At 50.4% G+C, this 24,569-nt stretch overlaps 9 protein-coding genes across 9 annotated transcripts; 4 read left to right on the forward strand and 5 right to left on the reverse strand.

The window, feature by feature from the left end:
- Positions 1-50: 50 nt before the first annotated feature.
- Positions 51-1,660, reverse strand: BCR38DRAFT_490435 (kynurenine-oxoglutarate transaminase; the record flags this gene model as incomplete). Its single annotated transcript, XM_040864520.1, has 6 exons — positions 51-763; positions 813-982; positions 1,031-1,103; positions 1,152-1,173; positions 1,296-1,533; positions 1,593-1,660. The coding sequence occupies 6 exons, from the start codon at positions 1,658-1,660 to the stop codon at positions 51-53; spliced, it is 1,284 nt and encodes a 427-aa protein (XP_040710458.1).
- Positions 1,661-2,202: 542 nt separating this feature from the next.
- BCR38DRAFT_325805 (DUF2407 C-terminal domain-containing protein) lies at positions 2,203-3,162 on the forward strand (the record flags this gene model as incomplete). The annotated part of the gene is made up of 1 exon (XM_040854811.1): positions 2,203-3,162. A coding segment is annotated over one exon (960 nt), but the record flags the coding sequence as incomplete, so codon positions are not given.
- A 570-nt stretch (positions 3,163-3,732) lies between these two features.
- BCR38DRAFT_355188 (rRNA-processing arch domain-containing protein) lies at positions 3,733-7,135 on the reverse strand (the record flags this gene model as incomplete). The annotated part of the gene is made up of 2 exons (XM_040856934.1): positions 3,733-3,913; positions 4,014-7,135. The coding sequence occupies 2 exons, from the start codon at positions 7,133-7,135 to the stop codon at positions 3,733-3,735; spliced, it is 3,303 nt and encodes a 1,100-aa protein (XP_040710460.1).
- Positions 7,136-7,462: 327 nt separating this feature from the next.
- Positions 7,463-7,928, forward strand: BCR38DRAFT_450528 (uncharacterized protein). The gene is made up of 2 exons (XM_040861386.1): positions 7,463-7,565; positions 7,621-7,928. Exon 2 carries the CDS (start codon positions 7,621-7,623, stop codon positions 7,903-7,905), a length of 285 nt encoding a protein of 94 aa, XP_040710461.1. The 5' UTR covers positions 7,463-7,565; the 3' UTR covers positions 7,906-7,928.
- A 4,952-nt stretch (positions 7,929-12,880) lies between these two features.
- On the reverse strand, positions 12,881-14,703 carry BCR38DRAFT_461551 (general substrate transporter; the record flags this gene model as incomplete). Its single annotated transcript, XM_040862539.1, has 4 exons — positions 12,881-13,591; positions 13,652-14,217; positions 14,274-14,559; positions 14,623-14,703. The coding sequence occupies 4 exons, from the start codon at positions 14,701-14,703 to the stop codon at positions 12,881-12,883; spliced, it is 1,644 nt and encodes a 547-aa protein (XP_040710462.1).
- A 2,543-nt stretch (positions 14,704-17,246) lies between these two features.
- BCR38DRAFT_450541 (uncharacterized protein) lies at positions 17,247-18,902 on the reverse strand. Its single transcript, XM_040861387.1, has one exon. The coding sequence runs from the start codon at positions 18,569-18,571 to the stop codon at positions 17,534-17,536; it is 1,038 nt and encodes a 345-aa protein (XP_040710463.1). The 5' UTR covers positions 18,572-18,902; the 3' UTR covers positions 17,247-17,533.
- Positions 18,903-18,951: 49 nt separating this feature from the next.
- Positions 18,952-19,665, reverse strand: BCR38DRAFT_113913 (uncharacterized protein). The gene has a single exon (XM_040853402.1). It carries the CDS (start codon positions 19,411-19,413, stop codon positions 19,015-19,017), a length of 399 nt encoding a protein of 132 aa, XP_040710464.1. The 5' UTR covers positions 19,414-19,665; the 3' UTR covers positions 18,952-19,014.
- A 282-nt stretch (positions 19,666-19,947) lies between these two features.
- BCR38DRAFT_478618 (uncharacterized protein) lies at positions 19,948-21,583 on the forward strand. Its single transcript, XM_040863114.1, has 3 exons — positions 19,948-20,797; positions 20,865-20,983; positions 21,053-21,583. The coding sequence occupies exons 1-3, from the start codon at positions 20,221-20,223 to the stop codon at positions 21,317-21,319; spliced, it is 963 nt and encodes a 320-aa protein (XP_040710465.1). The 5' UTR covers positions 19,948-20,220; the 3' UTR covers positions 21,320-21,583.
- Positions 21,584-23,087: 1,504 nt separating this feature from the next.
- On the forward strand, positions 23,088-23,883 carry BCR38DRAFT_355138 (pectate lyase; the record flags this gene model as incomplete). Its single annotated transcript, XM_040856931.1, has 2 exons — positions 23,088-23,412; positions 23,474-23,883. The coding sequence occupies 2 exons, from the start codon at positions 23,088-23,090 to the stop codon at positions 23,881-23,883; spliced, it is 735 nt and encodes a 244-aa protein (XP_040710466.1).
- Between the last annotated feature and the right edge of the window lie 686 nt (positions 23,884-24,569).

Here is a 24,569-nt window from a genome sequence, read left to right on the forward strand (position 1 = left end):
AAACGTTCCCAATAATGCATATCAATTCTTCATTGAGCCCTCTGATTGGTCTATTCCTGTATGTATTTTTTGAGACCCCTAAGTCTCTCCTTGGCCGTCTCGAGGACCTCGTCCTCCTTGCACACGGCAAACCGCATGTAATCCTCAGCCAACCAGGCATTGGGCTCCGTGTAGAATTCCGTCGGAGGGATAGCAGCCACACCCACCTCATGGATCAAGAACCAAGCCAGCTTAAAGTCCCGCGGCCGACTGGCAACGTGGGGCGGGAAGGGATAGTTCTCCGGTAGCTTGATCTTCTTCGTGTTGACCATGACAAAGTATCCGCCCTCGGGATCCGAGTACGGCAGCCCGAGCTCATCCCAGACTTCGTTGAATCGCGTCATCTTGCCCTTCATTTCTTTGACTGTCTCGTCCCAGAATCCTTCTGACTCAGCTTGTTCGAAGCCAACGGCACATGCCTCCTGAAGGGGCGAGACGGAGGAGTAGCAGATGCGGGTGTGGGCGGCAGACACGTATTGGATCAAGTGCGCAGGGCCCACCAGCCAGCCGACTCGCCATCCGGTTGCATAGAAGTTCTTGCCGGCGGAACCCACGGTGATGGTCAGTTGCTCGATTTCAGGAGACAGCGTGGCAATCCGCGTGAAGGGTACATAGTACAGCCGGTCGTAGACCTCGTCCGACAAAATTATGACTTCATGCTTGACGCATAGGTCGCCGATCCTTTGAAGCTCCTCTTTCGAGTAGACCTTGCCAACCGGGTTGTCTGAATTTTGGTTAGTGGAATAACTCCCGACATACTATAATGTGCTTACGTGGCGTGTTTAGCACAATCATCTTGGTCGTCGGAGTTATGGCCTTCTCCAGCTCATTGAAGTCCACCGTCCACTCAGCTGCAGACGAAGTCTTGGTTGCGCCGTCCTGGGGAGGATGCATCGGGACATAGACAATTTTGCCGCCGGCCATCTCAATGTTGCTGATGTACCTTGGAAAATGTCAGCGGTAGCACCGGCATCCAGAGGTGAGGACTTACTGATCGAAGAAAGGCTCGAAGATGACGACTTCGTCACCGGGTTCGATGAAAGCCATAAAAGCGCTGAGCATGCCTTTGCAAGTCAGCTGGTCGCTCATCGAGCCCTCGAGATGATTCTAACCTTCGTTTGCACCTGTAGTGATCTAAGAAAACCGTCAGTTCTTGCCATTTCAGGGTTGATTGATAATTCCAAATGGTGTACAACGAGGCAATCCCAATACAAATCAAACTGGAATTAAGGAATTAAAAGGGATCGTTGGCTCACCGTGACTTCCGTCTCTGGGTCTAACTTCCGGCCCCAGAATGGAGAGTAAGCATCCGCAATGGCTTTCTTTAGACGCGGCCTTCCTTTGGTCGGACTGTACTGATTGCAGTCGACTCGATCCAGGGCCGACTTTGCCGCAGCGATGATGAAAGGGGGCGGATTGTAGCCGAAGAAACCCTGACCCATATTCACGATAGGCTGCTTCGGCGATGCCGCCGCAGCTTCGTTGACGATTGACCTAGTTACGAGTTAGTCCACAATAGCAGCATCTGAACCGGACCACCCGTTTCCACTCACCATACATCCTGTCTCTGGCCAGCCACCCGAGCGGCGGGCTTCAGCTTAGCCGGAAGACCTGTGGCCATGGTAGAGCTCAGACGGCGAAGAGGGCCAGAGGACGAGCTGATTGATGGGATTTTCCGTGAAGCAATATTTTGGCGGTAGATACTCAGCTTTAGAAAGGGTCTCATGGAGAACGCTGACGCCAGCTGCGATGTGTGACGATGCGCACCTTTTGTACACCAAACGCTCTGACGCTCTGGAGGGTATTTGTGCGTTATCTGGGAGGTTAATTTGATGTTGTTCTTATCAACTCCGTGATCGGTGCAGTGAATTATCCAGCAGGACGGACAGTGGGTGACTCGTGAATCTGGATAGAAGCTCGGGCCCTCCAAGTGCCCGTAAACGTTAATTGGTTCCAGGGTAGCTTGGCATGCTGGACCCTCGACGTTCCCTCACATTCTAGCCTCAACATCTTACAAGTTGCGACAGCTTCACTAACGAGCAGCTCTACCCCTCCAATGCGCTCAATAATGCTCTCTCAACGACTACCTCCACCATCGTAACTCCTCAAACAATGGCGACCCTGAAGCCACATACCGCTCCTCCCACCTCTTCATCTGCCGCCCCACCCCTCGCCCTAACCATCCGCTTCAGCGCCTCAGTCCCAGACCTCGACCTCGACATCCCCTACCCGTCCACCACAACCGTGATCAGCCTGAAACACTTAATCCGATCACGGCTCACCGAGCCCAACTCCCAGCGCCGCCTACGCTTCATCCAAGCCGGCAAGATCCTCCCGGACGGCGCCGTCCTCTCGTCCGTCTTACGCGCTCCGTCCGCGCCTCCACCATCCGATGCCGACTACACCTCCAGTAGAGGGGGATCAGGTGGAAATGGAAGTGCAAAAGGAAAAGGCAAAGCCGTCCTGGGTCGCTTGCCGGCACTGCGCATCTACGTAAACTGCAGCATAGGTGACTCGCTGACCTCCGTCGAGCTCGAGGAAGAGGCTAGGGCGGCGGCTGAGGTACCGCCTACCACTACTACCGCCCACAATCCTTCTCCCACAACTACGTCCTCGCTCGCCACATCCCGCCCCGCAGGCGCAGCTTCCCTGTCCCCTCTCCACACCCCCGGCACGCCCATCCGCTCCACAACAACGGCCCCCCGTGGTTTCGACCGCCTCCTCTCCGCCGGCTTCAGCACAGCCGAAGTGAACCAACTACGTCTGCAATTCCGGTCAATCCACAGCAGCCGATTCACCCCCGATACGCTACCATCCCCCGATTCGTTCCGGCGGATGGAGGATGCCTGGATCGACGATAACGGGGGTTCAATGCCGACTATGGGCTCCGGAGGGAGCGGAACGGCAACAACAGCAGGTGGGTTCGACAGCGAGGATGTTGGGATAGCGAGTCATATCGACGCGCTTATATGGGGCGTCATGACGGGGTTCATGTGGCCCCTGGGGAGTTTCGGGTGGTTGATGCGCGAGCCGGGGTTACATAGCGATCGGTGGCGGTTTATGGTTGGGGTGGGGTTTGTGTTTACGCTGTTGATTGGGATTGTGAGAGGGATTTCGGGGGATAAGTGATGAAGTTGGCCTTGAGTGATATCAGACGCAAGAGGGAATGTTTGATTTCGAGGAGAGGTGAGCGTTTTCATTGCATAGCGTTGGCGTTTCGAGACTCGCTTCCAGTCGAGTGGTTTTGGCTTGGGTCGGATTCAGAGATCAATGCGACGGTGGAGATACCACACGACTGCAGCACATGCACTTTGTTTTGACGTAAACCAACTGTCACGTTACAGCAGAAACCAATGCAGCCGTTTGCATCGGACCAACCCGGCCGCGATGCTGATATGAGCTATCTAATCCCTACATATTCGAAGACCTAGAGAGCCGATAAGTTGGTCAATTTAGGACAAGAGATAAGGCAACGCAATTAGTCCAATGCCAGTCCGTCTCTCGTCTTCAGTCCTCAAAGAAATGGTATTTTGCCAACCAAGTAATCAAACTCCTAAGGAATGCAATCCATGAGCGTCCACTTGCTCAATAGACCTCTTACGAAGCACAAAAAAGGCCCTCGGAAAGAACAAGCCCCACATCGCGATGCTGAGACTGAGTTGTACAGAAACACTACTCGTTAAGGAAGCAGTTTTACAGATACAAGCTCTGAGCCGCGACGATGTCGCGTCTGATCTTGGTCAGACTCTCCTCGAACTTGTTCGTCAGCTCCTCACTACCCATGACCTTGCCAGCTTGGGCCATCTGGCGGAGAAGTTCTTCGAGACGACGGAACAGACGAATCAGAGATCCTTCGTAAGCATTCGTCATTTTGCTGCAAGGTGTGGTTAGCGTATGTTGACATGATTGATGACTCCGTCAGATTATCATGTCCCTGTGAGGAATCAGTCTCACTGTGTGCAGAAGTAACGTACCAGATCTCAGCAAATGGGCGCCCATTGGCCCAGGCATAGACTGTCTCCATCAGCTCCCACTTCAAGGACGCAACATAGTCTTCCTCGTTAATCTCCATCTTGCTTTCCTGTCCAACCTTGGCGACAATTTTAGCTTGGGCCTTGATCTGCGCATACGGCTTTGCAAGTTCATCCTTCAATGCAGTGGCCTCAAGCTTCTCATCGAAAATGAAGCAACTCAGAGCAGCAGCGCATACTTCGGGACTCATTTCGTTGAAGAAACGGTTGAATAACAACTCAGAGAGCACCAGCTCGTGGCCTTCAGTTGACGAAATCTCACATGCCACACGTGCCTTCATCTGCACGACGTCCTTATCATCAATGAAGCCAAGTCGACGAAGGACACGTTTTCTCGACTTGAGTTCGTCAAGCTGAGCAATGCTATGCGCCTTGGCGATTTTCTTCTTATGAGCTTTGACTTCCTCAGCAAGCGACGTCTTCTTCGAGAATTTCTCCCACAGACTCGGGAGAAGGGGCGAGCCATGTAACGGGTTGGAAAGAAGGCGGGACTCCAACACCTCGATCTTACGGAGCAGCTTCTGAAACGAGTCATCCGTGATGCCCATATTCTCGATAGGGTCGAGAATGGGGATACCATCAGGGAAACGGCGCTCAACCTCGTTGAGAGATTTGAGAACCTGCTTGCGGACTTCCTCAACATCCTCCCTGGTCTTGACCTCCTTCGGCATGAAGACTCGAATCTGGCTGATCGACTTCACGGTGTTGAGAAGGCACGGCACCGCTTGGAAGTTGCCATGACGCGCAGGAGTGCGCGGCAGAATACCGTCGGGCATCGCGTTCGGAGGTTGTGTGCGCGGTGTAAAGGGCTCGCTCCTCGAATCAATGTGCAGGTAGACGTCAACAAAGTACGACTCTTGGGGCGTAAAGTCCTTGTCACCGAACTTGGGCGGTTTACGCGCGGTGAAGTCAAGGACCACACCCCAGCCAAAGTCCTGACCAGTCTTAGGATGAACAATCTGAACAAGTCTGCCGGGTTGCAGGTACTCCAGACAGTGGTTCGGATGTTGGATGACATGGACCATGTCCTTGGTGTAAGTTGCTATTTGCTGCCGCAGTCCGTGGTATTCCTTGACCGTGGCCTCGTCAGGAATGACCATTTCATCCTTCTCCTTCTGGAGGTTCATCAACTCCTGCTCCAACCCAGCAACACTAGCACTGTTTTGGAATTGGAAAAAGCAGTTCTCCAGCATGAACTCGGGTGAGATGGCTTCAATCCTGAGCAAGTTCAGAACCATGTTGTAACCAAGATGGAACTCGGAGTTGAGGCGATCTTGTTTACCAATGACAATTTCCTTCGCTGTCTCCGGTTCCAACTTGTCGTCAATCATCATAATGACGATACCGCGTTCGTCGAGTCCTCTTCTACCAGCTCTGCCGGCCATCTGGATATATTCGGAGGAGGTCAGTGGTCGACGCTTAATCCCATCAAACTTGGTCACTTGCGTGAAGACGACAGTTTTTGCGGGCATGTTCAGACCAATGGAGAATGTTTCCGTTGCAAACAGAACCTTGATCAACCCTTCCTGGAAGAGAATCTCGATGGTTTCCTTGAGAATGGGTAGCAAGCCAGAGTGATGGACCCCGATGCCCTTCTCGAGAAGCGGCAGGATATTGGAGATTTGGGGCAGCTCTCGATCCTCTTCAGCCAGTGACTCGATTGCACTGATGAAGACTTTGCGGACCATGGCCTTTTCGCTGTCGTCGTTGAAGCTGAATTTGGAAGTGAACAGTGCCATCATCTCACAATCACGTTTACTAAAGTTGAATACGATGACGGGGTTGAAGTTCTTCTGCATAACCATCTTCACGATCTTCTGGATGTCGGCATTGCTCTCATCCTTGCCGCCCTTCATGGTCTTCTTGTGCTTGCCCTTGCCTCTGGTCTTGGCATCGATGTCATTCGCGTCAGCTCCCTTCTTTTCCTCAATCATCGTCATTGTTTTGTTGAAGTTATTCTCGCGGAAGACGCCCTTCTCGTCAACCACAAGGAAGATGCCGGTTCCACCAGACGGGAAAAAGTAGTTTTGAAGAGGAGTGGGTCGGAAATCGGTGTAGACGACATGGCAGGCTTGCCTGTGGATCTTGGCAATCCATTCGGCAAATTGGAAGGCATTCGGGATGGTGGCAGACAGGAAGACGTATCGGACCTTGTCAGGAAGAAGGATGATGGTTTCCTCCCAGACTACACCTCGAATCTTGTCTCGCATGTAGTGAATCTCGTCAAAGATGACCCAAGCCACCTCTCGCATGATCTCTGAACCCCGGTATAGCATAGAGCGCAGAATCTCAGTAGTCATGACAAGACAACTAGCGGTCGGGTTGATTGTGACATCTCCAGTCATTAATCCGACATCACCAAAAGCCTCGTTGAACTCTCGGTACTTCTGGTTACTCAGGGCCTTGATGGGACTCGTGTAGATAACTCGGGTGTTCTTCTTGAGACATTGCGCAATAGCATATTCTGCGACGACAGTCTTACCGGCACTCGTGTGGGCCGATACCAAGACGCTCTCGTCTCGCTCAATTGACGAGATGGACAGACGCTGGAAGGGATCAAGGGTGAAAGGCCAGGTGCGAGCGGGTTCCTCCGGAGGCTTGTGCTCTGAAAGCGGCACGTATTCGTAGTCGAGGTCGGGCGGAAGGGCAACCTGATGTTGGATGTTGTGCGACAATACGAGCGATGTCTCTTCTTTCTCGGGAGGCGCAAAACCTGCAGCAGCAGCTACCTCTCTTGAGGCGGCAGTCTCGAAAGTGTCGGTGAGTACTGGATCTGCAACATCGTCCTTCCGTCTGCGCTTGCTGTCGAGATGTTCATCGGCAGAATTCTGCTCGCCATCGGCATCCGCCTCGGGAGAGATGGGCTCGCCTTCATGACCATCCACCTCGGGTGCAGACGTCGCGGGGACTGCGTCGTCGGTGGCGCTATTCTCTAGAGCCTCGCGCGCCTTGCGCTTCTTGTTCTTCTTCTTTTTCTCCTTGGTTGCCTTCGCTGGGGGTGAAGTTTGGGGCTCGTCCTTCAGATTGGACGGCTGGTCGTCGAAAACGTCGAATAGGTCATCCATCTTGGCTGCCTTTTTACATGCCCTCGACAGGATAAGAGGGATGTGCCACCAATGGAACAATGATTAGGTACGAGATGCGCACAGCTGAGCTCTTGCGCGGAACTTCTCGTGGGGTGCGGCGGGTTTGACTGTAAAGAGGTAGCTATCTCGATCTCCACACAATTGCCGAGCTAGTTTGGGTTGCCAGAAAAAAAGTTGCCTGCGGCAAGTGCAGAGCGCGGGCAGAAAAGTCTGGTTGGACAGAAGGGGGAAGGCGGTATGAGCACATATTGAAGGCGGCATGAACCAAGCTTAAGCCGAGGTTGGGCCGACAACAATCATTCGATGACTGCGGCAACATTGGATTTCATGTTTGACCTCGATTGAAGCTCAATATATCAAGCAAAACCATCTCCACTCTTCGACGAGCACCACAGACGACTCAGTCACAGTACGTATACTCTTTTATCACTAGATTGTAACTCTACTAATATAATTGGCCTCAGATGTCCCCTCAATCCATCCTCCGCGCCAGTCCCCGCGCTGCGAACATGATCAGCCGCCGCATGTTCCACGCGACCCGAGCTCGTCTCTCGTCGCCGTACCACTACCCCGAGGGACCCTATTCCAACTTGCCCTTCAACACCAAGACCCGCTTCTTCAAGCTCCGATTCTGGCTCTACGCCGTCACTGGTTTCGGCGCCCCCTTCGGCATTGCTTGTGCGTCATTTCCCCGGAGATATCCAGAGAGAAGAGATCGTGGAAGAACAATACTAATGAAAACAATGTAGTCTGGCAAACCCACAAGCCTAAGGCTTAAATGCTCGATGGGTAGTTGTTGGCTTTAGTATGCTGGAGAAACGAGAGAAAAGAATTGAATATGATAGACAGGGGCACGGAATGCGAGCGGAGGGTGTAGCTGTAAGACAATAGACCGTCAAATCATTACCGAACAACCCGAACTTTCTTGTCACGATGTACTCATAATGGTGTGATAAAGAGCAACCGGATAAGTACATTGCCATCTAGTGGAGTACATAGTCTAATCAGAGGAATCTATGTGGAGGCGAACTTGAGTTCATCGTGTCAACGATAAGTTTTGTCTTTGAGTTGAGTGATGATTTGGGTTGATTAATGACGTGGGACCTGGCAAAGAACTTCGAAAAACAGCAATCTCCAAAGCCTTGAAATCCGCGCTGATGTCTACCTAGAGAGCACTAACCATTAAAGTCTAGCCAAAAGAAGTGCATCCAGCATGGGCACTTACTTGTGGCCTTACTGGTAGCTCTCCTAGACATGACTTGGAATAATACTGTACCAAACAAAATTCTGGGCACGCTGGGAACACTCCTGAGATGCACATTCATCTTGCGTCATCCAAGTCGTACGAATGAAATCTTGAGATCTAGCTCAATATCATGGCTGTAATACGCAGGCCTCCACAATCTAACCATCAAAAGACGTAAACTGTCTCTTCATGTATTCGATGTACTCGGTTCAATACTCTTGCATCGTTGATTGCCTCCCAAACTGCCGCCATTGCCAGCCCCAGTTTTTCAATCTTATGAGGTCAGCAACGATACTTGAAAACAATTGACACGCTTAATAGCGATAACAGCTTTTTATATATTAAAGAATGCCATGCGTCTACGAGAATCAAGGCAGATATATACCACACCCCTTTGATACATTACCCGGCCGCTGGGTGACTTCCCAATAACGTCCCACACCTACATCCGGGACACCCCCACATGTGGGACGCCCTAAAAATGACACTGTATATTATAACCATTAACTTCAACCTTTTTTTACACTTATTCTAATGCGACTACAATACAGCTTTCACCGTCACTCGGGTTTTCAGACTCGCTAGACTCATCTGTACTATCCTCAATTTCACCAGCCTCGACTTGAGCCTTCCGAATAGCCTTGATATTAGTAAACTTCGAATTTGGGCTCATCTTGACCTTCCTCCGCTTCCTAGCCCTACTAGCCTCAAGCTCTGCCTCTATTGCCTCAATCTTTCGCTGTGCGACAGCTAATTGGTAGTCCTTCTCATCAAAGCCCTTTTGAACTTTCCGAAAGAGTAGCCGCTGGGTATTTGGATCACTATCAAGCTTGCTGAATAAGCTGAGTTGATCTTGGAGCTCATCTCTCCTCTTAGGCATTGACCAGGCTACTGCTGATGTCTCTAACTCCCAGTCCTGACTACCCTTACTATCAGAGTACCCTTTGCAAGTCTGACTAGGCTGTCTGATTGGTGCTGACGTATTCTCAAGGAGCAGGGGGCTCATAAGGGGTCTAGCTATGCTCGAAGGCCAGAGACCAGTATATTTCCATTCACTGATAATTTTCTTAGCGATCAATACTGCTAGACATGCCTTTCTATAGCAGAGGAGAAAGTTTCTCTTCCCTACGACAGTGGTAGTATCCCATCGGTCAAGGTAACCAAGCTCCTTCTTATAGGCTGCCTTGAGGGGTCCAAAGACTGACTGATCGAGAGGCTGGAGAATGTGGGATGTGTGTGGCGGCAAGAAAAGCAAGTCTATCTTGTTTATAAAGCAGAGGTACATAAACTCTGTCGTTTCGTGGCTACTATGCCCATCTAGGATAAGTAACCTAGTCTCTTCAGGGTCCTCTGGTTGAGTCAAAGGAATAAAGATCTTTTGTAGCCACTCAATAGCCGTAGAGTCTGACGCCCACCCATTCTCTGTTGCTGTAAACCTCCAGGCTTCGTATGGAGTCAAGTCCAGAGGAAACCACTGCTTCTGGACAGACTTCCCCTTGTATATCACAAGTGGGGGTAGTGCAGTACCAGTCGCAGAGATACACTCTATAAGAGATGTCCAAGCTCGAGATCCAGGCTGTTTCTTCCGTATAGAACGAGTCTCAGATGATCCTAGAACAAGACCATTTGATCCTCTACCTTCTAGAATACCTGTCTCATCCATATTGTATCGATTCGAGGCCTTAATAGCTTTGATCTCAGGGATAGCGAGGTATTTGAACCATCGCCTGATCACATTAGCTGAGGCTCCATTAATAGGCCGGGAATCGATAGCTCTGCTTCTCTGGACCTTGACTGAAGGGTTTCTCTTGATAAAAGCCTGGACCCAGTTCTTTCCAAGTGGTTCGGTGTCTCCGTGGATCTGTAGGATACGCTCAGCGAAGTCTTTGAGCTGTTGATGGGTTAGTGGGAGGCCTAGGGCAGGCTGGATTCGAACCCATTCAGCCAGATGAGATTCCTGGGCTGGAGAGAGCCTCTGATAGTCAGCGAAGGCTATATCTCTTGACTGGGCTCCCTGAATCCGTCGTGAAAGAGTAGACCTTGGGACACCATGCTCATATGCTGCTTTTCGGAGGCTTTGACCGGTAGCTATTGCTTGAAGAGCTCGATAAATATCATCTTCGGTAACGTACCCCACAAGCAAGTTGGCCACTTTTTCTTGGCACCGTATGAATAACTTCAATAACTTAACTAAACTATAAAATAATAATTCAAACTAATCGGAATCCTCTTCCTCGTACGTATCTTTATAATTCTCACAAGTACGAGCATTATGTCCGGGCTCTCCGCAGATCCTACAGCGCCGTCGGCGTGGTTCGGCCGGTCTCGTACGACGACGACTTACACGTATATCATCCTGTAGCTGCTGTTCAATATCCCGTTGAGACTGTAAGTCCTGAGCGTCTCGTAAACTAAGAGATCCTCCATCTTGTAGTTGTCGATTTTTAGTCCTTCGACGACGGCTTAGCTCTTGATTGGCCTTCCGAATTGTAGTAACCTCATCCTCAAGTAAAACTAACCGATGCATAACAGCCGTCGCACCACGTGAAAATTGGTCAATAGCCGTAAGTATTGTCGTCGGGGAGCTATTCTGATGCTTTACGATTCTGTTTTTAACGTATTCAGACTGGGATTGCGCCTCGGTTGGGTTATTTGGAGTATTTGATTCCCAGATTAAGGGGGCGCCAGACGAGCTCCCAGGAGGTGTAGGCGTATGTAGCTTAATATCCAGCTGTGAAATCACATATTCCGGTTCGTACGGAATAAGTCCTGTCCCCCTAAAACCTGCCTGGATATTCGACTTAGTTATAGTCGTACGATACGCCCTATAGAATGCCGAAAAGAAATCCTCCTTCGAGATATGGGTTATATGCGCCCGTATTAGGTCTTCAATTTCTTTGCCGTACGACCTTTTAAAAGCCCTAAAACAGCCTACATCGAGAGGCTGGAGCTTATGTGACGAATGAGCAGGCATACTAAGTGTAATAATAGTATGCTCTTTGCAATATAGCTCGAAGTGATTGATTGATTGATTGAAATTTAACGTCTCATCACGTGAGATGTGCCGGGCGCAGTGCCGGCATGGTCTATGCTAGTCGAATCTATGTTACAGGGGACTGTCTTCATCTAACATTCCTGTTCAGTGCGATGGGCAGATCTCAGTAAAGAAATTGGTCTCCTCCGCCCATTGACAAAACAAACGAGCTCCCTTGGCCGTGCCTAGGAGGGAATCTATACTATTCTTGGCCATATGCGCTTTTAGATGACCGGGCGTGGCCTTGCAGCCGCGCTTGCAAAAGTAGAAGTGGACTGGTGTCTTTGTCTTTCCACACCCGCAGTTGAGCAGTGCGTCGCGATGCTGGAGTCTCTCGTGGTAGGTCACGAAATCCCCGTGGTGCGACCTCGCTGCGAGTAATCTGCCTAGGTGTTGCCGAGGCAGGCCAAGTTCGGGGGGTCGCGGGTGGATAGCGATCCCTAGATCTCGATACTGTTGAGGGCAGGTAGTGGCCCATCGATCGTTGAAACTCTTCCAAGTGTAGGATCTCGCGATTCTCTTTATATGTGCGAATGAGGCCGGGTGTTGTGTCTTGGGTGGTTGCTCACAGGCCGCTTTGGCCTGGACATCTGCTTCTTCGTTTCCGGGGATGCCTACGTGTCCTGGGCACCACCAGATATACACTTGTCCCGGGGATGTCCAGGGTTTTCGCTCTCTCTGTGACCAGGTTTTGGACAGCTCTTGGAAGGCGGTGAATTTTGCTTGACTGCTTCCGGGACTTGGACAGATGAGCCTACCCGCAACCGCGAGATTATCGAGGCAGATGTGGACGTTATCTGCCATGCTGTTGGACGGAAGCTTTACAGCCTCCTGAAGCCCCCGTAGTGCTGCGTGGGCTTCCGCATCGTATACCTCTATCTGAGAGCCCAGTAGTTCGGATCCGCAGAGTAGTCTTTTACCGGCCTGATAACCAGCCCAGCCTGCTCCAGTTAAGGTCCTGTCGCTATGGGTAGCCAGCGAGCCGTCTGTATAGATTATTATATCGCGCTTTGAAAACTCGTTTATCCTTTGTAGAAACGAGCGGGCAGCCTCCTCCTTTGACTGTCCTGGGATATAACCGATCTTGGCGAGGGTGATGGACCATTCGCCAGCCTGCTCCCAGGGCGGTATTTGCAGAGGATCTATATATTCTGCAGTATCTGGGGTTAGGCTCTAGCTCGAAGTCAATCATTTGGATATGTTGGACAACCAACATATCCACCCCTGTAGGTCACGTGACCTATCGGTCCTTTCCTTCCTCCGATGCGGGGTCCCGTGATCCTAGCGTCTGTATCCACCTGGCCTGCCGACGGGCCTGTAATGTTGGTTCATGGCCAACGGTTCGTAACAATCATCTATAGCCGCTTAAGGGAGTATTTGTAGAGGTACCGAGGGTTAACACCTACGGCGTATTTAATATTTTTATGTAATGACCACAGTTGATCTAAACCTCTTCCACAGCCTCAGCGCTGACACCTCTGGCATGATCAACCTTCTCGATTGGCAGTGCCTCGGTAAGGCCCATTGAAGCCGCAATATTGAACAACCTCAACTTCTCCTCCTGGGCCACCGTATCCCCAAACACCTCGTCCATGTCCTCCAAAGTCTTGCCCCTCGTCTCAGGCACGAAGAAGAAGGTAAACAATAGCGCCATGAGACAAAATGCGGCGAAGAAGATGTACGTGCCCCAGCCGATCTTTTCAAGCATATCCGGGGTAACGAGACCAATGATAAAATTGCACATCCATGTGGTGCTCGTCGTGATAGCCATGGCCTTGGACCGGTTGCCCAGGTTGAAGATCTCAGATGGCAAGACCCAGCCGATGGGCGCGAACGAGTACGAGAAGTTGATGTCGTAGATGTACACGAAGGCGATGCCGGCCCAGCCCGCCGACGCATGGGATGTCAGCGAAGAGCCGTAGCCGCCTACAATACCGCCTACGATGACGAGAGAGACAAAGGTCCCCGCTGCGCCGCACATGAGGAGAGGTCGTCGGCCCACTCGGTCGATGAGGAAGAGCGCGGGTAGGGTCGACAGTGTGTTAACGATTCCGTACACCCCCGTGGCGAGGAGACCCGACGTCTTTCCCGATAAGCCCAGCTGCGCGAACATAGTGGGCGCGTAGTAGATGATGGCGTTACAGCCCATGAACTGCTGGAAGAACATAATTCAGCACCCCACGGCAAGGCGCTTGAAAGAGGGCCAGTTCGACACCAGGGAGGCATACTGCGAGCACCAGAGCGAGAAGCCCGTCTTTCCAGGAAATTTGTCACGGGATACGGACTCATCGAACAGGACTTCAGCCTTAATGGACAGGTATTCCTCTCGGAGGGTCTCGCTATCGGGATGGACGCGTCGTAGCTTTGCGAGTGCGCGGAGGGCTTTGTCTTCTTTATTGCGCATGAGGAAGAATCGTGGCGATTCGGGGAAGAAGATCATGCCTATGCCGAGGATGAGAGCTGGGGCGATCTGCAAAGAGAAGGGGACGCGCCAGGCGGCTTGGGATTGCCCTGTGCATCCGTGGGGTCCAACGTCGGTTCTTGGGTCAAATTTGGGATTACTTGAAGTTCCTCCTGTGTAAGGGATGTCCGGGGCGCACCGGGTGCCGCCTATATATTGTGTTCCGTATTCGAGCCAATAGCTTACTAGGATCCCGAGGGTGATGCTCAATTGCTGGAGTACAACCAGTGTGCCGCGGATTCCGGCAGTGGAAACCTCGGACATGTACATGGGAACAATCATGGTTAGCATACCGACTGCTAGTCCAGCTACAGCACGGCCTATATTGACGAGTTAGTACCCATCCTCAATTGTTCGGACTAATTTCACCACTCACCAGCAAACAACATCGAGATAGAGCTAGCACCAGCCTGGAACGACGACCCGATAATAAACACGACAACAGCCATGAGAATGGAGCCCTTTCTCCCAAACCGATCGGCAAGCGGTCCGTTGATCAAGGAGCCGAACCAGGCGAGTAGTAAAAGTGTTGAGACGAACCAGCCCTTGAACGAACTGTCAAGATAGATGCGCGGGAAGTCAGCGGCGAAGGATTCCATTGTCAGAACGCCTGAGACGACGCCTTGGTCATAACTGAAGAGAAAGCCACCGAGGGATGCAAACTGTAGCCATGATTTAGTCGTCTGTCATGGTATGGGCATAGGGCCAAAATGGGAGAGGCTTACTGTCGAAAGACCCAGGATATACGGGTTCTCGCGTAATTGGCGCATGACGCCCATCTTCGGCGCAGCAGCGTCGGTAGCCATATTGGTCAGCTGGCAGAGTAAATCTCGCGACGCAGACAACCAAAAGCTAGGGAAACTGTTCCAAACAAAAGGCTAACATAAATATCATTTTATACTCCGCTCCAAACTCCAGATCCTCGAACCCCACTCACTCAACCCCGTGTAACCCCATGGGCACTCCAATTCACTCCACAACCATGGGGAATAAACCACAGCAGCCGACGATTTCGGCGCTTTTGTGGAGCGGGAACCCAACTTCATGATGCGGAGATGGGTCCGGATGACTGCGGTCCGGCCAATTAACTGCGTGGAACCGCACCGCCCACGAAGATAAAATCCGCTCGTGGGAAATATCGGAGCTCGAGCGTGTGACCTCGGGACTCGTTCGATGTCGTCTTATGGTCGGGGCTGTCCACTGGGAACTTGGGTCTGATTATGGGCTAGACACCGGTTGGGATTTGGTCATGAGTTGGTGGGAAACGGGGGACGGAGGTTTGCTGTCCGCGGAATGGAGTCTGGAGCCAGATTTTGTGCGGCTTGTCGTTTGGGTTGCATTCTGGCACAAGAGGTGAGGGCGGGAAGCTCTGTTTTTTGGTTGTGTGTTGTGCAGTGGGTGCGAGGAGAGCAACCCCGCAGACGATATCATGACGGAAAAGCTACAGGCGGGGGATTGGATGGCGCGGTGTGTATTTATGCAACCGAGTTGCAAATCCCCTGGCTGCAAATGCTGCTCACCCAAAGAAACAAGTCTTTGACTGCCTTGGCCGGCATGCCTGGTTCAGGCAAATAAACTATATCTGCGGCCTTGCTCACAGCTCTTGCAAGTCGTGGCTTAAAAGGGGCGGTCATTGTGCCCATGGTAAGACCATCGGTCAAAAGGTTGCACGAGGCTCTGAGGTGTATATCAAGATTCATTCTCAGGAATCTGTCGCTGTGGATGCACTTCCAATGCCAGATGTTTACAACAGCTTGAGTTCACTTAAGAATATTCGAGTACAGGCCGCGCTTTGCGTCTGTGTATAAGAGCCGCTAGCAGGATGACAGCATCTCGTCGGCCAGATGTCCTATATAGTACCTCTGTTCGTCCCAATCAAAGTACAGACTCCCAATGCGGTCACACGCATACGCTATTTCCCCAACCAAAGGCACTAGGAGTGGGCAGTCTGAGAGCCGATGATCTAGTCCTTGGGGGTTGGTGCCTGATGAATTGAAGCTGTAAATACAAGGAACTAGAGCCCCAGTCTGAGGTGAACGTTAATGTAGCCAGCCACCTTGCTTTCAACCTTGTAAAAAGGGCAGACTGGTTTCTCAATTCTCAGCAAAGGTCGAGCTTGGAATATTTCTTCACTAGAGGGAGAAGTGAACAAGAAAGATGATGTTCCATGACCCTTCGCCGAAATACTCAATGCCGAGAGTGTTAGGTGCTTGTGTAGTGTTGGTATGCCAGAGTCCAAAATTTGGGGTCAGACCACGGTCTATATAGAACTGAAGCAGACGCTGAGGGGGTTAGCACCCTGGTATTTCCATTTTAATACATTTCATGTCGCGTGACTGCTCATGGCGTGCGGCAATGTCAGCGCGAGCGGGCTGAACTCTGATAAGTGCAGCGAAGCGTTCACAAGCTCCTGTTTATGATTGAGGCTTTTACTTATCCATATTGTTCTCTTTTTCTTCCGATATGTATGCTTAGTTTCACTTGAGCAGTTGGTGTTATGTTCTGCAACGGGGGCCTGCGTGAATGGTGTAGGCGCATGAACAATCAATTCTGGGGTCTCATATAACGCAAAACATTTAAGGGGAACTTATGGGAAGTTGAATCACGAAGCTACCGACAAGCCTCATCAACCATCTTAAAAGGCTTCTCGAGGCATGAGAAGCTAGAAAAGAGCAAGAAGAAAGTAGGGTATGCCCGTCTCAACTCCATGCAGCTACAGAGGTATATCAACCTGGGATTGGGAACCACACATCAAACACGTGAAAATGGAAAGCATAACAGGCGGAGAATGTCGTGTTGGGCACAGCGCTTGGGCTAACTGCCCATAGATAGCACTTCCTTTGCGGAAGATTCCTGGGATTTAGTCCCATCATTATCACCAATAAAGCTCTCTTATCTGTGTTGTTTCAACCTTGAGAAACAAGGGGGCAGGAAAATCCCAGAATTGGGCCACTTCGATAAGAACTTATAACATTAGAAGCATGGAAAAATACATGTAAAATCATAGTGTTATTCACGTGCCTTCCCAGGGCTACATCACAGAATTGTAACCGCTTACCGTTATAATTAACTAACAATCTGTTCAGTGAAGATTGCACGAGCCACAAAGGCTCGCTACTTAGGTTTATTGATGGAAACGCCGGCGCTTGTAACATTCCGCTGAACCTCTTGTACTGCCACTCTTTGAATAGATGTATTGGTTCTGTTCAAAAATTGACTAACGTAGGTCCTTTACGTCTTGAAGAAATTCACTCTGATCTGTCCAAGAGTTCAGATGTTGAACCTGACCATAATAAATTGAACATCAGGTTCGAATACAGGCATCACACAACCGGCCATGTGAAATTCAGTGACATGAGTGCAACAATGCAGAAACATGAATACAAATATGCGTAACTAGGTATTCTGAAAAACGTCTTTTTACAATTGCAAGTGAGCCTTACCAACATAAGTAACAAATGATCCCATCCCTTTCCAGACTCCATGTCGATACCCAAAACACTATCAAAAACCCCAAAATCCAAAGTTTCGAAAGTATACACAGAACAGAAACAAGTCTGCAATACAAGAGAAAAAAAAACAAGAACCCTAGGAGTTATTATCACCTATCCCCTCCCAACGTTCACTCCAGCCCGCTCACTGCGAAGTCCAGTCCAAGACCCTCCCATAATCCGAGTCCCGAGTGGCAACACCATTAACAATCAACTTCTGCACGTCTGTGTTGAAGCAGTTATCCGTGATCTCATCCGAACAAAGCGGGAACATCGTCTTGTCCTCCATGCGACAGAAAGAGCTCGTAGTCAAATCGACGAAATCGGGACCCAGCGAAGTGTCGCTACCGCAGAGTGCATCAGCCGCGTGATTGGGGTTGTTATCAATAACGAGCTGGTTGGCATGCAGCGACTGTTGCCTAGGCACCGTAGCGCTATGCCCACTCCTATTGTCTGCAAACTTAGCCGACGGCGCACTCTTCCACGGCGCATACGCCTCAGCCGTCGCCTCCTCAGACCGCTTAGTCTTCGTCCAGAATGTGATGCCTCTGGGGTCTTTCTCAGTGTACATCTTGAACGGTGGGCCCGCATTGCACAGGCGATCTAGGAGCGCATCCTTGTCGCTAGGCTGCGTGGGCAGATCACCCGATGCGCTCACAAACTCGGGCCAATGGATCTGGAACCCTGTCTGCGGCTGATCACCGTTGGAGTCGATCCAGAAGCAGTCGGGCGTCACGTCGCTCCCAGATATATAGTAGTTACTGTAATACCAGCTCCCGCCACACTGGCGACCCCAGTCCCCGATCCAGGCGTAGTTGTTCCCATCAGGCCAGGTGATAGACGCGTAGGCGATGCATATCGCGTTGTCGTTGGCCGAGAGAAGCGCATACGTTGCCTGCTGCCCGTTGTCTCCATTGTGGCTGACGGTGATTTCTTTGGCTTCGCCACTGCCGATGGAGCCGGGGTCCGCAGTGATTCCAAGGAAGCCGCCGGCCTCGTTGAAGAGTCGTACGTCAGGCAGGTCGCCGCCGGCGTTGTTGAGGCCACCGTTGACATCGAGGCCCACGGCAACTTTGACCACGGAGCCGACTGAATCAGGCTCCGCAAAGTTGTCTATTCCGAATTGGATGATGCCCAGGGCGCCGGAGATCAGGCCGATGGCCTCGATTACTGCAGCAGCCATTGTGGGATTCGTGTCGAGGCTTTGGAGTGAGGATTGTGTTTGGAACTGAGTGTGGCGACTTGACTACTAGTTAACCTGTGTCAAGTTCAGAGAATGACTGTGGTGACTTGAGTGCTAGTCGTAGCCGGGTTGGGCTGAAAGATTGACTGAAGATTGTTGTGATACTGAGCTGTGGTGATCAGATACGTTTTAGAGAGAAACTACGGCGATATTTTATATACTCGAGAAATACAACTAATGCTGCCGCCGACTTGGAAGTCAATACCTAGATCGGCCGCGCTGAATACACTGGCATGTTTGAGATCCTGAATCGATAGTTTGAATGTAAATAGAGTCCAGGGGTTGAACATAGCCTCGACCTTGCACGGTGGAATAAAAACCTCGACTAATATTGACGTTCACGTCTTGGGTCTTGGGGTATCCGTTCAGCTGAGGCTCCGGGATCAAATCCTCACAACATGCAAAGACGTTACAGTCATGTTGATGGATGCAGGAACTAGTATAATTTCATTCGTATCATTTTCGCCATCTGGAGGCTGATGGCCCCAAATGTTCTCCAGCTGATTGAGTCCACCTAATGACAAGGCCCCGATATGTAGGAGTGAGAAGGCGCACGTAAAATAGAACCAGGATCTACCCCAGTCTAATCCAAGCAAATGGAACACATACATTAAGGCAAAGGCCAGCTTCATGATTAGACCGCTACTGTTCCATGCCTCACAAGAAGTGACATGATCACCATACTTGTTGATGACACTGGATCTAAATACAATTGGCGCACCTGTAACATTCATCGCAGCCAGGAACAAGATTCCTTGTCTTTGAGGAAGATGTAAGACCATGGATAACCCCAAAACATGCTCCAAATTGCTTATCGGTCCTTCTTTTGAGTGAAGGATTCAAAGTGCGTCGTCATCTGTGCATTTTTTACTTAGTAAAAAAGGTGAGAAGAATGAACAACAACTCCTATGGTTGAGCTCTGAGCACAGCCTCCGTGGATTATGAAGCAGAGAGACAGCTTTGAAGGATGGGGTAAAAGCCCATGCAACTGACATATTGTTCAGCTCTCAGAATATTATTGGGGTTTCAAATAGAAATGCAAAGCAGAGAGACGGCACAGAATGACCCTTGTGTCACTCGGATTCTTTCCCAATCAAACATGCTGCAGTGGCGCTGGTTATTGCTTGGCAAGGAACTCTTATCCCTGCATAGCAGCCTCTAAGGTGGTCCTGTTGGCCGAATAAGGTATGCATATGTCCAATATTTAGGGCGCATGCAGATCCGTCGCCAATTGGGCTGAAAGCGGGAGCGGGCATGGTCAAAGGATTGGGAGCCTGCATGGGCACTGCTGCAGGGCCCTGCCACCCCAAATTGATCAATAATAGATCAAATAGCCCTTGGCAGAAGATTTAGTCAGCTTGTTGTGAGGCTGTAACCAACAGCAGTCTGCATTACAAAGACTTGTCCCTGTCCGGTGTTGTCGCAATGAAGAATAACCCCAAAAATCCACCAACCTTGTTTGCCGCTTATTTTCCCTGGCGCGTTCTCCCCATTGGCTTTTTCTTCTATAATTCGACATCACAAATCATTCTACTCTATCTTTCTTTCATCCAGACTGTATTTTCCTCGTTTCCATAAGAAAAGACAAAATGCGACGATCCCTAGGCTTCGCCGCCGCTGTCCTGGCCACCAAAAGCCACGCCCAAGACCTATCCCAAACCATCGTGGGCTGCGTCGACGTCGGCTGTCCCGCCGCCACAGACAATGTCAACGACAACTGCACCATCGTATCCAGCTCCTTTTCCTCCGTGGGCCTGACGCGCATTCCCGACACCAGCGACGCCTTGCAGGGCGTCTCCTGGGTCAAAGGCTTCAACATCACTGATGCCGACGGCGCGCGATCCTTCCACGAGTCATTCTACTTCGGCGCGCCGGCGGATCTGGACCTGGCAGACACGGGCGCGTGCGCGGTGTTCTTCAATGGCGTTGCTGAGACATTGTCCTTTAACTCGTCGAATCCTAATCAGGAGACGGCGCAGGGCACGTGTCAGGATGCCATGGGATCGTCGTGTGTGGATGCGCTGGTCCGCCGTGCGACGGGGTTAAGTGGGCTTGATGGTTTCTCGAGCGCGGATGCGTGCACGGCGCTAGCGGAGGACTTGAGGGATAATATGGATTCAGAGTGTGAGGGACTAGCTGTGGGGTGGACTAACTTGACTGCTGTTGGTATGTTACTGACCTATATACAAGGCTATGACTTTTCTGTACATAAAACGTGCTAACTGTCACTTAGCTCTAACTGGCAACGGCGCCCCTGAGCCAATCTCTGGTTCCCAGAACTCGACTTCGACTTGTTGGCCTATCACGCCCAAGTCGGACAGTGTTACACTCGTGACCGAGTACACGCGCGATGTAAGCTTGCCCCCTTTCTACTGCTATCACTCGAAGATTCCTAGACAGGTTGCTCACGCATTATGACAGGGCGACTTGCAAGTCAGCACCGCCACCAAGGCCCAATGGGCCATCACCCCTGTCCTCACACTATTCTTCCAGAGCAATGGAACTTTGATCACCGACACGGAGGCATCTCTGAGTTGTCTCAAGGTCATGGGTCCCGCAAATGCGTCGCTTGATACCCAGAGTGGCTCTGATGATAATAAAGAAGGGGCTGCTATGACTCTGGGTGCACCGGGGTGGACTATCTCGTCTGTCGGTATGGCTGCCATCTTTCTCTTGTTTTCCTTGTAAATATTGGAAAGTCGGAGTTTTCATGTTCCGCGAGTTTTCCAATGGGCGTCTGGGCGTGATTGGCGAGATCTAGCGGTATTAGCATGCATCGATCAAAATAAATCTCATGTCTCTTATAGCGATAGACAGAGTTGGAAATGCCAAAAGGTATCCGATTCATGGCTTGTGCAATATTCTGAGCGCGAATAGATGAGAAACATGAAGAACGTCAAATAACGCACGAGAGAAAACAATAAATCAACCTCTCCAAAAGGTGATTACGTCGTAGAACTGCATTCTCGTAACTGCTGCCCTCACGATAGTTCCGGTGTAATTTTCCTGGCTAACCTTTCATCGTTCCAAGCAAAACGGGTGCTTACTCTCTCCACAACAGTTCCTATGTACATCTACACTTGGCGCTATGGGATGAAATCTGCATCTTTTACAGGTGGAATTTTGAGCCAGAAATGGTAAATAAATCCTATGATTGAGCTGATCTATTATGTTTCTCAGATCTGTCCTTTATCCCGGCACCCGAACCATCCAGACCCTGATGAAGATTTTGCGGCAATGTGACTTTGGCGAAAGTCTAACCAAACCTCATGGCTATTTTGATCCTTCATGTAATTTAGTGACTGGGACGTAAGAGAAGATGCCGGGATAAATATCGCAGTCAAGTATAGTATGGGATGAACAAAGCCAACAGCCGCAATAGGGCATGGCAAGTAGCGTTTCAACTAAGCTTGTCATGTTCCTGTTTTGGCAAAGAAGGCCCTCTTACAAGAGATTGAGGCTCTCGGCTCTCTGTCCTGTGTTGGAAATAAACTGTGTCGATATTGACTCAATAGTTCGCCCCATACCTCTGATTAGGTTCCGATGGCGAGGCGTGACAAACCGTAAACATTGCCTGTTGACGATGAATGCTTCAGGAGATCATGTGCGGCAAGTACAACGACTTTGAAAAGACCTTGCAACATTGGATTGGTTGGTTCTTGGACTGTTCACAGAGTGCGACAAAGAGTTAATATAACCTACGGGGACGACTCATGAATTATGACCACCAAACCCCATGGGTTGGTTACCACTCATGATATAGTCCAGTGAGCAGCCTGTGGATAGAGCATTATCCATAACCAGCTGTTTCCCCTCCTCTCCTGGTCATGTTCATATTCTTTTTATCCCATCACTGGTCCTGAAGAGCAGAGATGTAACGCAATGACTAAAAGCTGGGCTATACAATCTCTCTGGCTGGAATGGGTGCGGCATGGTTGCGGGCACTAGTCACAAAATGATTAGGTCCAACTGCAACGTACTTCCTAAATTCCACAAACCCGATTCTTGGACAACACCAGATTATGGAACTCCAACCTGAAAGCGTGTGGAGAAATCGCAAGTAGCAGCCATGCCAAGCAGCCTAGCTTCACCATTCAGGTGGACGTAACGGTTACAACGACAAATGCCGAATATTCCCATTCGGAGGTCAAGGCTACACTATGGATGGATTAACTGCCGAACAGTATGTCCCGTGAACAGGTTTCTGATGAGAAATTCCTCCAACGACGAACGAAAGCAACAGCGGAGAGCCATGAAAGAGGAAACTCTTCAATCAAGCAGTTGACAAATCCGTTTTACGGATGGACATGACGGTTGAGGGCAGGAGGAGTATAAATATGGCCTTCAGAGCTGTAAACAAGTGAGGTTCGCATCCTTTATCCACAGCGATCTTCCGTCCATAGCAAGAAAATCAAGCCTCAGGTGCAAATAATTCCTATACTTACAATCTGAGACAATGAGATTCAACCATATTACCATCGTGGCGGCCTCCGCAGCCCTCGCCTCCGCCCAGACCCTCAACATACCCACCCGCTCGGGAAGTATCGTCTCTCTGTCAGCACCTTCGACCATATCTGGAGCCAAGAACTACAGCAACCAGGAGTTCGATCGTGGCCGAGCCTGCAACTCTGATGAAGACACGGGCAGCGAATCCGCCGTTTTCAACCTTAATGACGGAGCCAGCCTCTCCAACGTCATCATCAGTGCTAATGCGCTCGAGGGTGTCCACTGCAAGGGCGTTTGTACTCTGACTAACGTCTGGTTCCGTGATATTTGTGAGGGTAAATCGGACTTACATCTCAATATTTCGCAAGAAATGACTCACTGACACGTATAAAACAGACGCCATTTCCGCCCTCGGCACCGGCAACGTCCTAATCCAAGGCGGCGGCGCCCAGAACGCAATCGACAAAGTCATCCAGCACAACGGCAAGGGCACTGTCACCATCAAGGACTACACCGTCGTCAACGCGGGCAAGTTGTACCGCAGCTGCGGCGACTGCACCAACAATGGCGGCCCGCGCCACATCGTGGTGCAGAATGTCAAGGTCAATGGCATGACCTCCGACTTGGTTGGCATTAACTCCAACTATGGCGACACGGCAACCATTAGCGGCTCGTGCGGTATCAGCAAGAAGGTCTGCCAGGAGTACAAAGGGGTTAGTAAGGGTAGTGGGAGCAGTACCAAGGTCACTACGACTGCCAACTGCAAGGGTGCTCAGGGTCTCCTTTCCAAGCTGCCTGCTTGCTAGATGGGCTAGGATAACCCTATGATCGCATGGTAGCGATGCTATGGCTGCTCACCGACTTGCTCCAGTACCGCAGCATTCTGGAAATTCTTCATAAGCGAGGTGGCCGTTTCAGGCCATCTATGGGGGCTATAAGCGAACTTCTCAGGAAATCAAAAGGAAGTCACGAAACTATCTTCCTCCCGCTTAAGATACTTTCTATCATAATTACGCACTTCTATAATTATATGACCTATCCACTTTAGGCCTACTTATGTTGGGGCACACAGAGAGATAGAACTGTGTTGTATTGAGGAAAGCTAGGCTAATGCTGCTGGTGGGCTGGAACCAAGTAGTAGTGCTGGCCACGCACATACTACCTGTTGCAACTTATTTATCACCTGCGCCGTAACTGCTATTCCTCTTTATCAAGACATACCGTTATTTATTGAAACTAGATGCTAGGGTTGGCGATGGAGTTAACGTACATAAGTGAGGTGAAAGTCCATTGGTCGATGTGCACTCTGGACCCGCTAACTAGTTCCCGAACGAGCTTAGACGCGATTGATATGGTGGATCGCAAGGTCAGATTAAGCAATTTCTGGTATGTATGTGATCGATGCGATAAAATGAAAAAGATAAGTTGACGCACTAGCCCCTTTCTATTATACTATTTATTGCACTATGTGAAGCTTGTTATGGCATATTCG

Source organism: Pseudomassariella vexata, assembly GCF_002105095.1.
Source record: "Pseudomassariella vexata strain CBS 129021 chromosome Unknown BCR38scaffold_21, whole genome shotgun sequence".
Classification (NCBI taxonomy): Eukaryota; Fungi; Ascomycota; class Sordariomycetes; order Amphisphaeriales; family Pseudomassariaceae; genus Pseudomassariella; species Pseudomassariella vexata.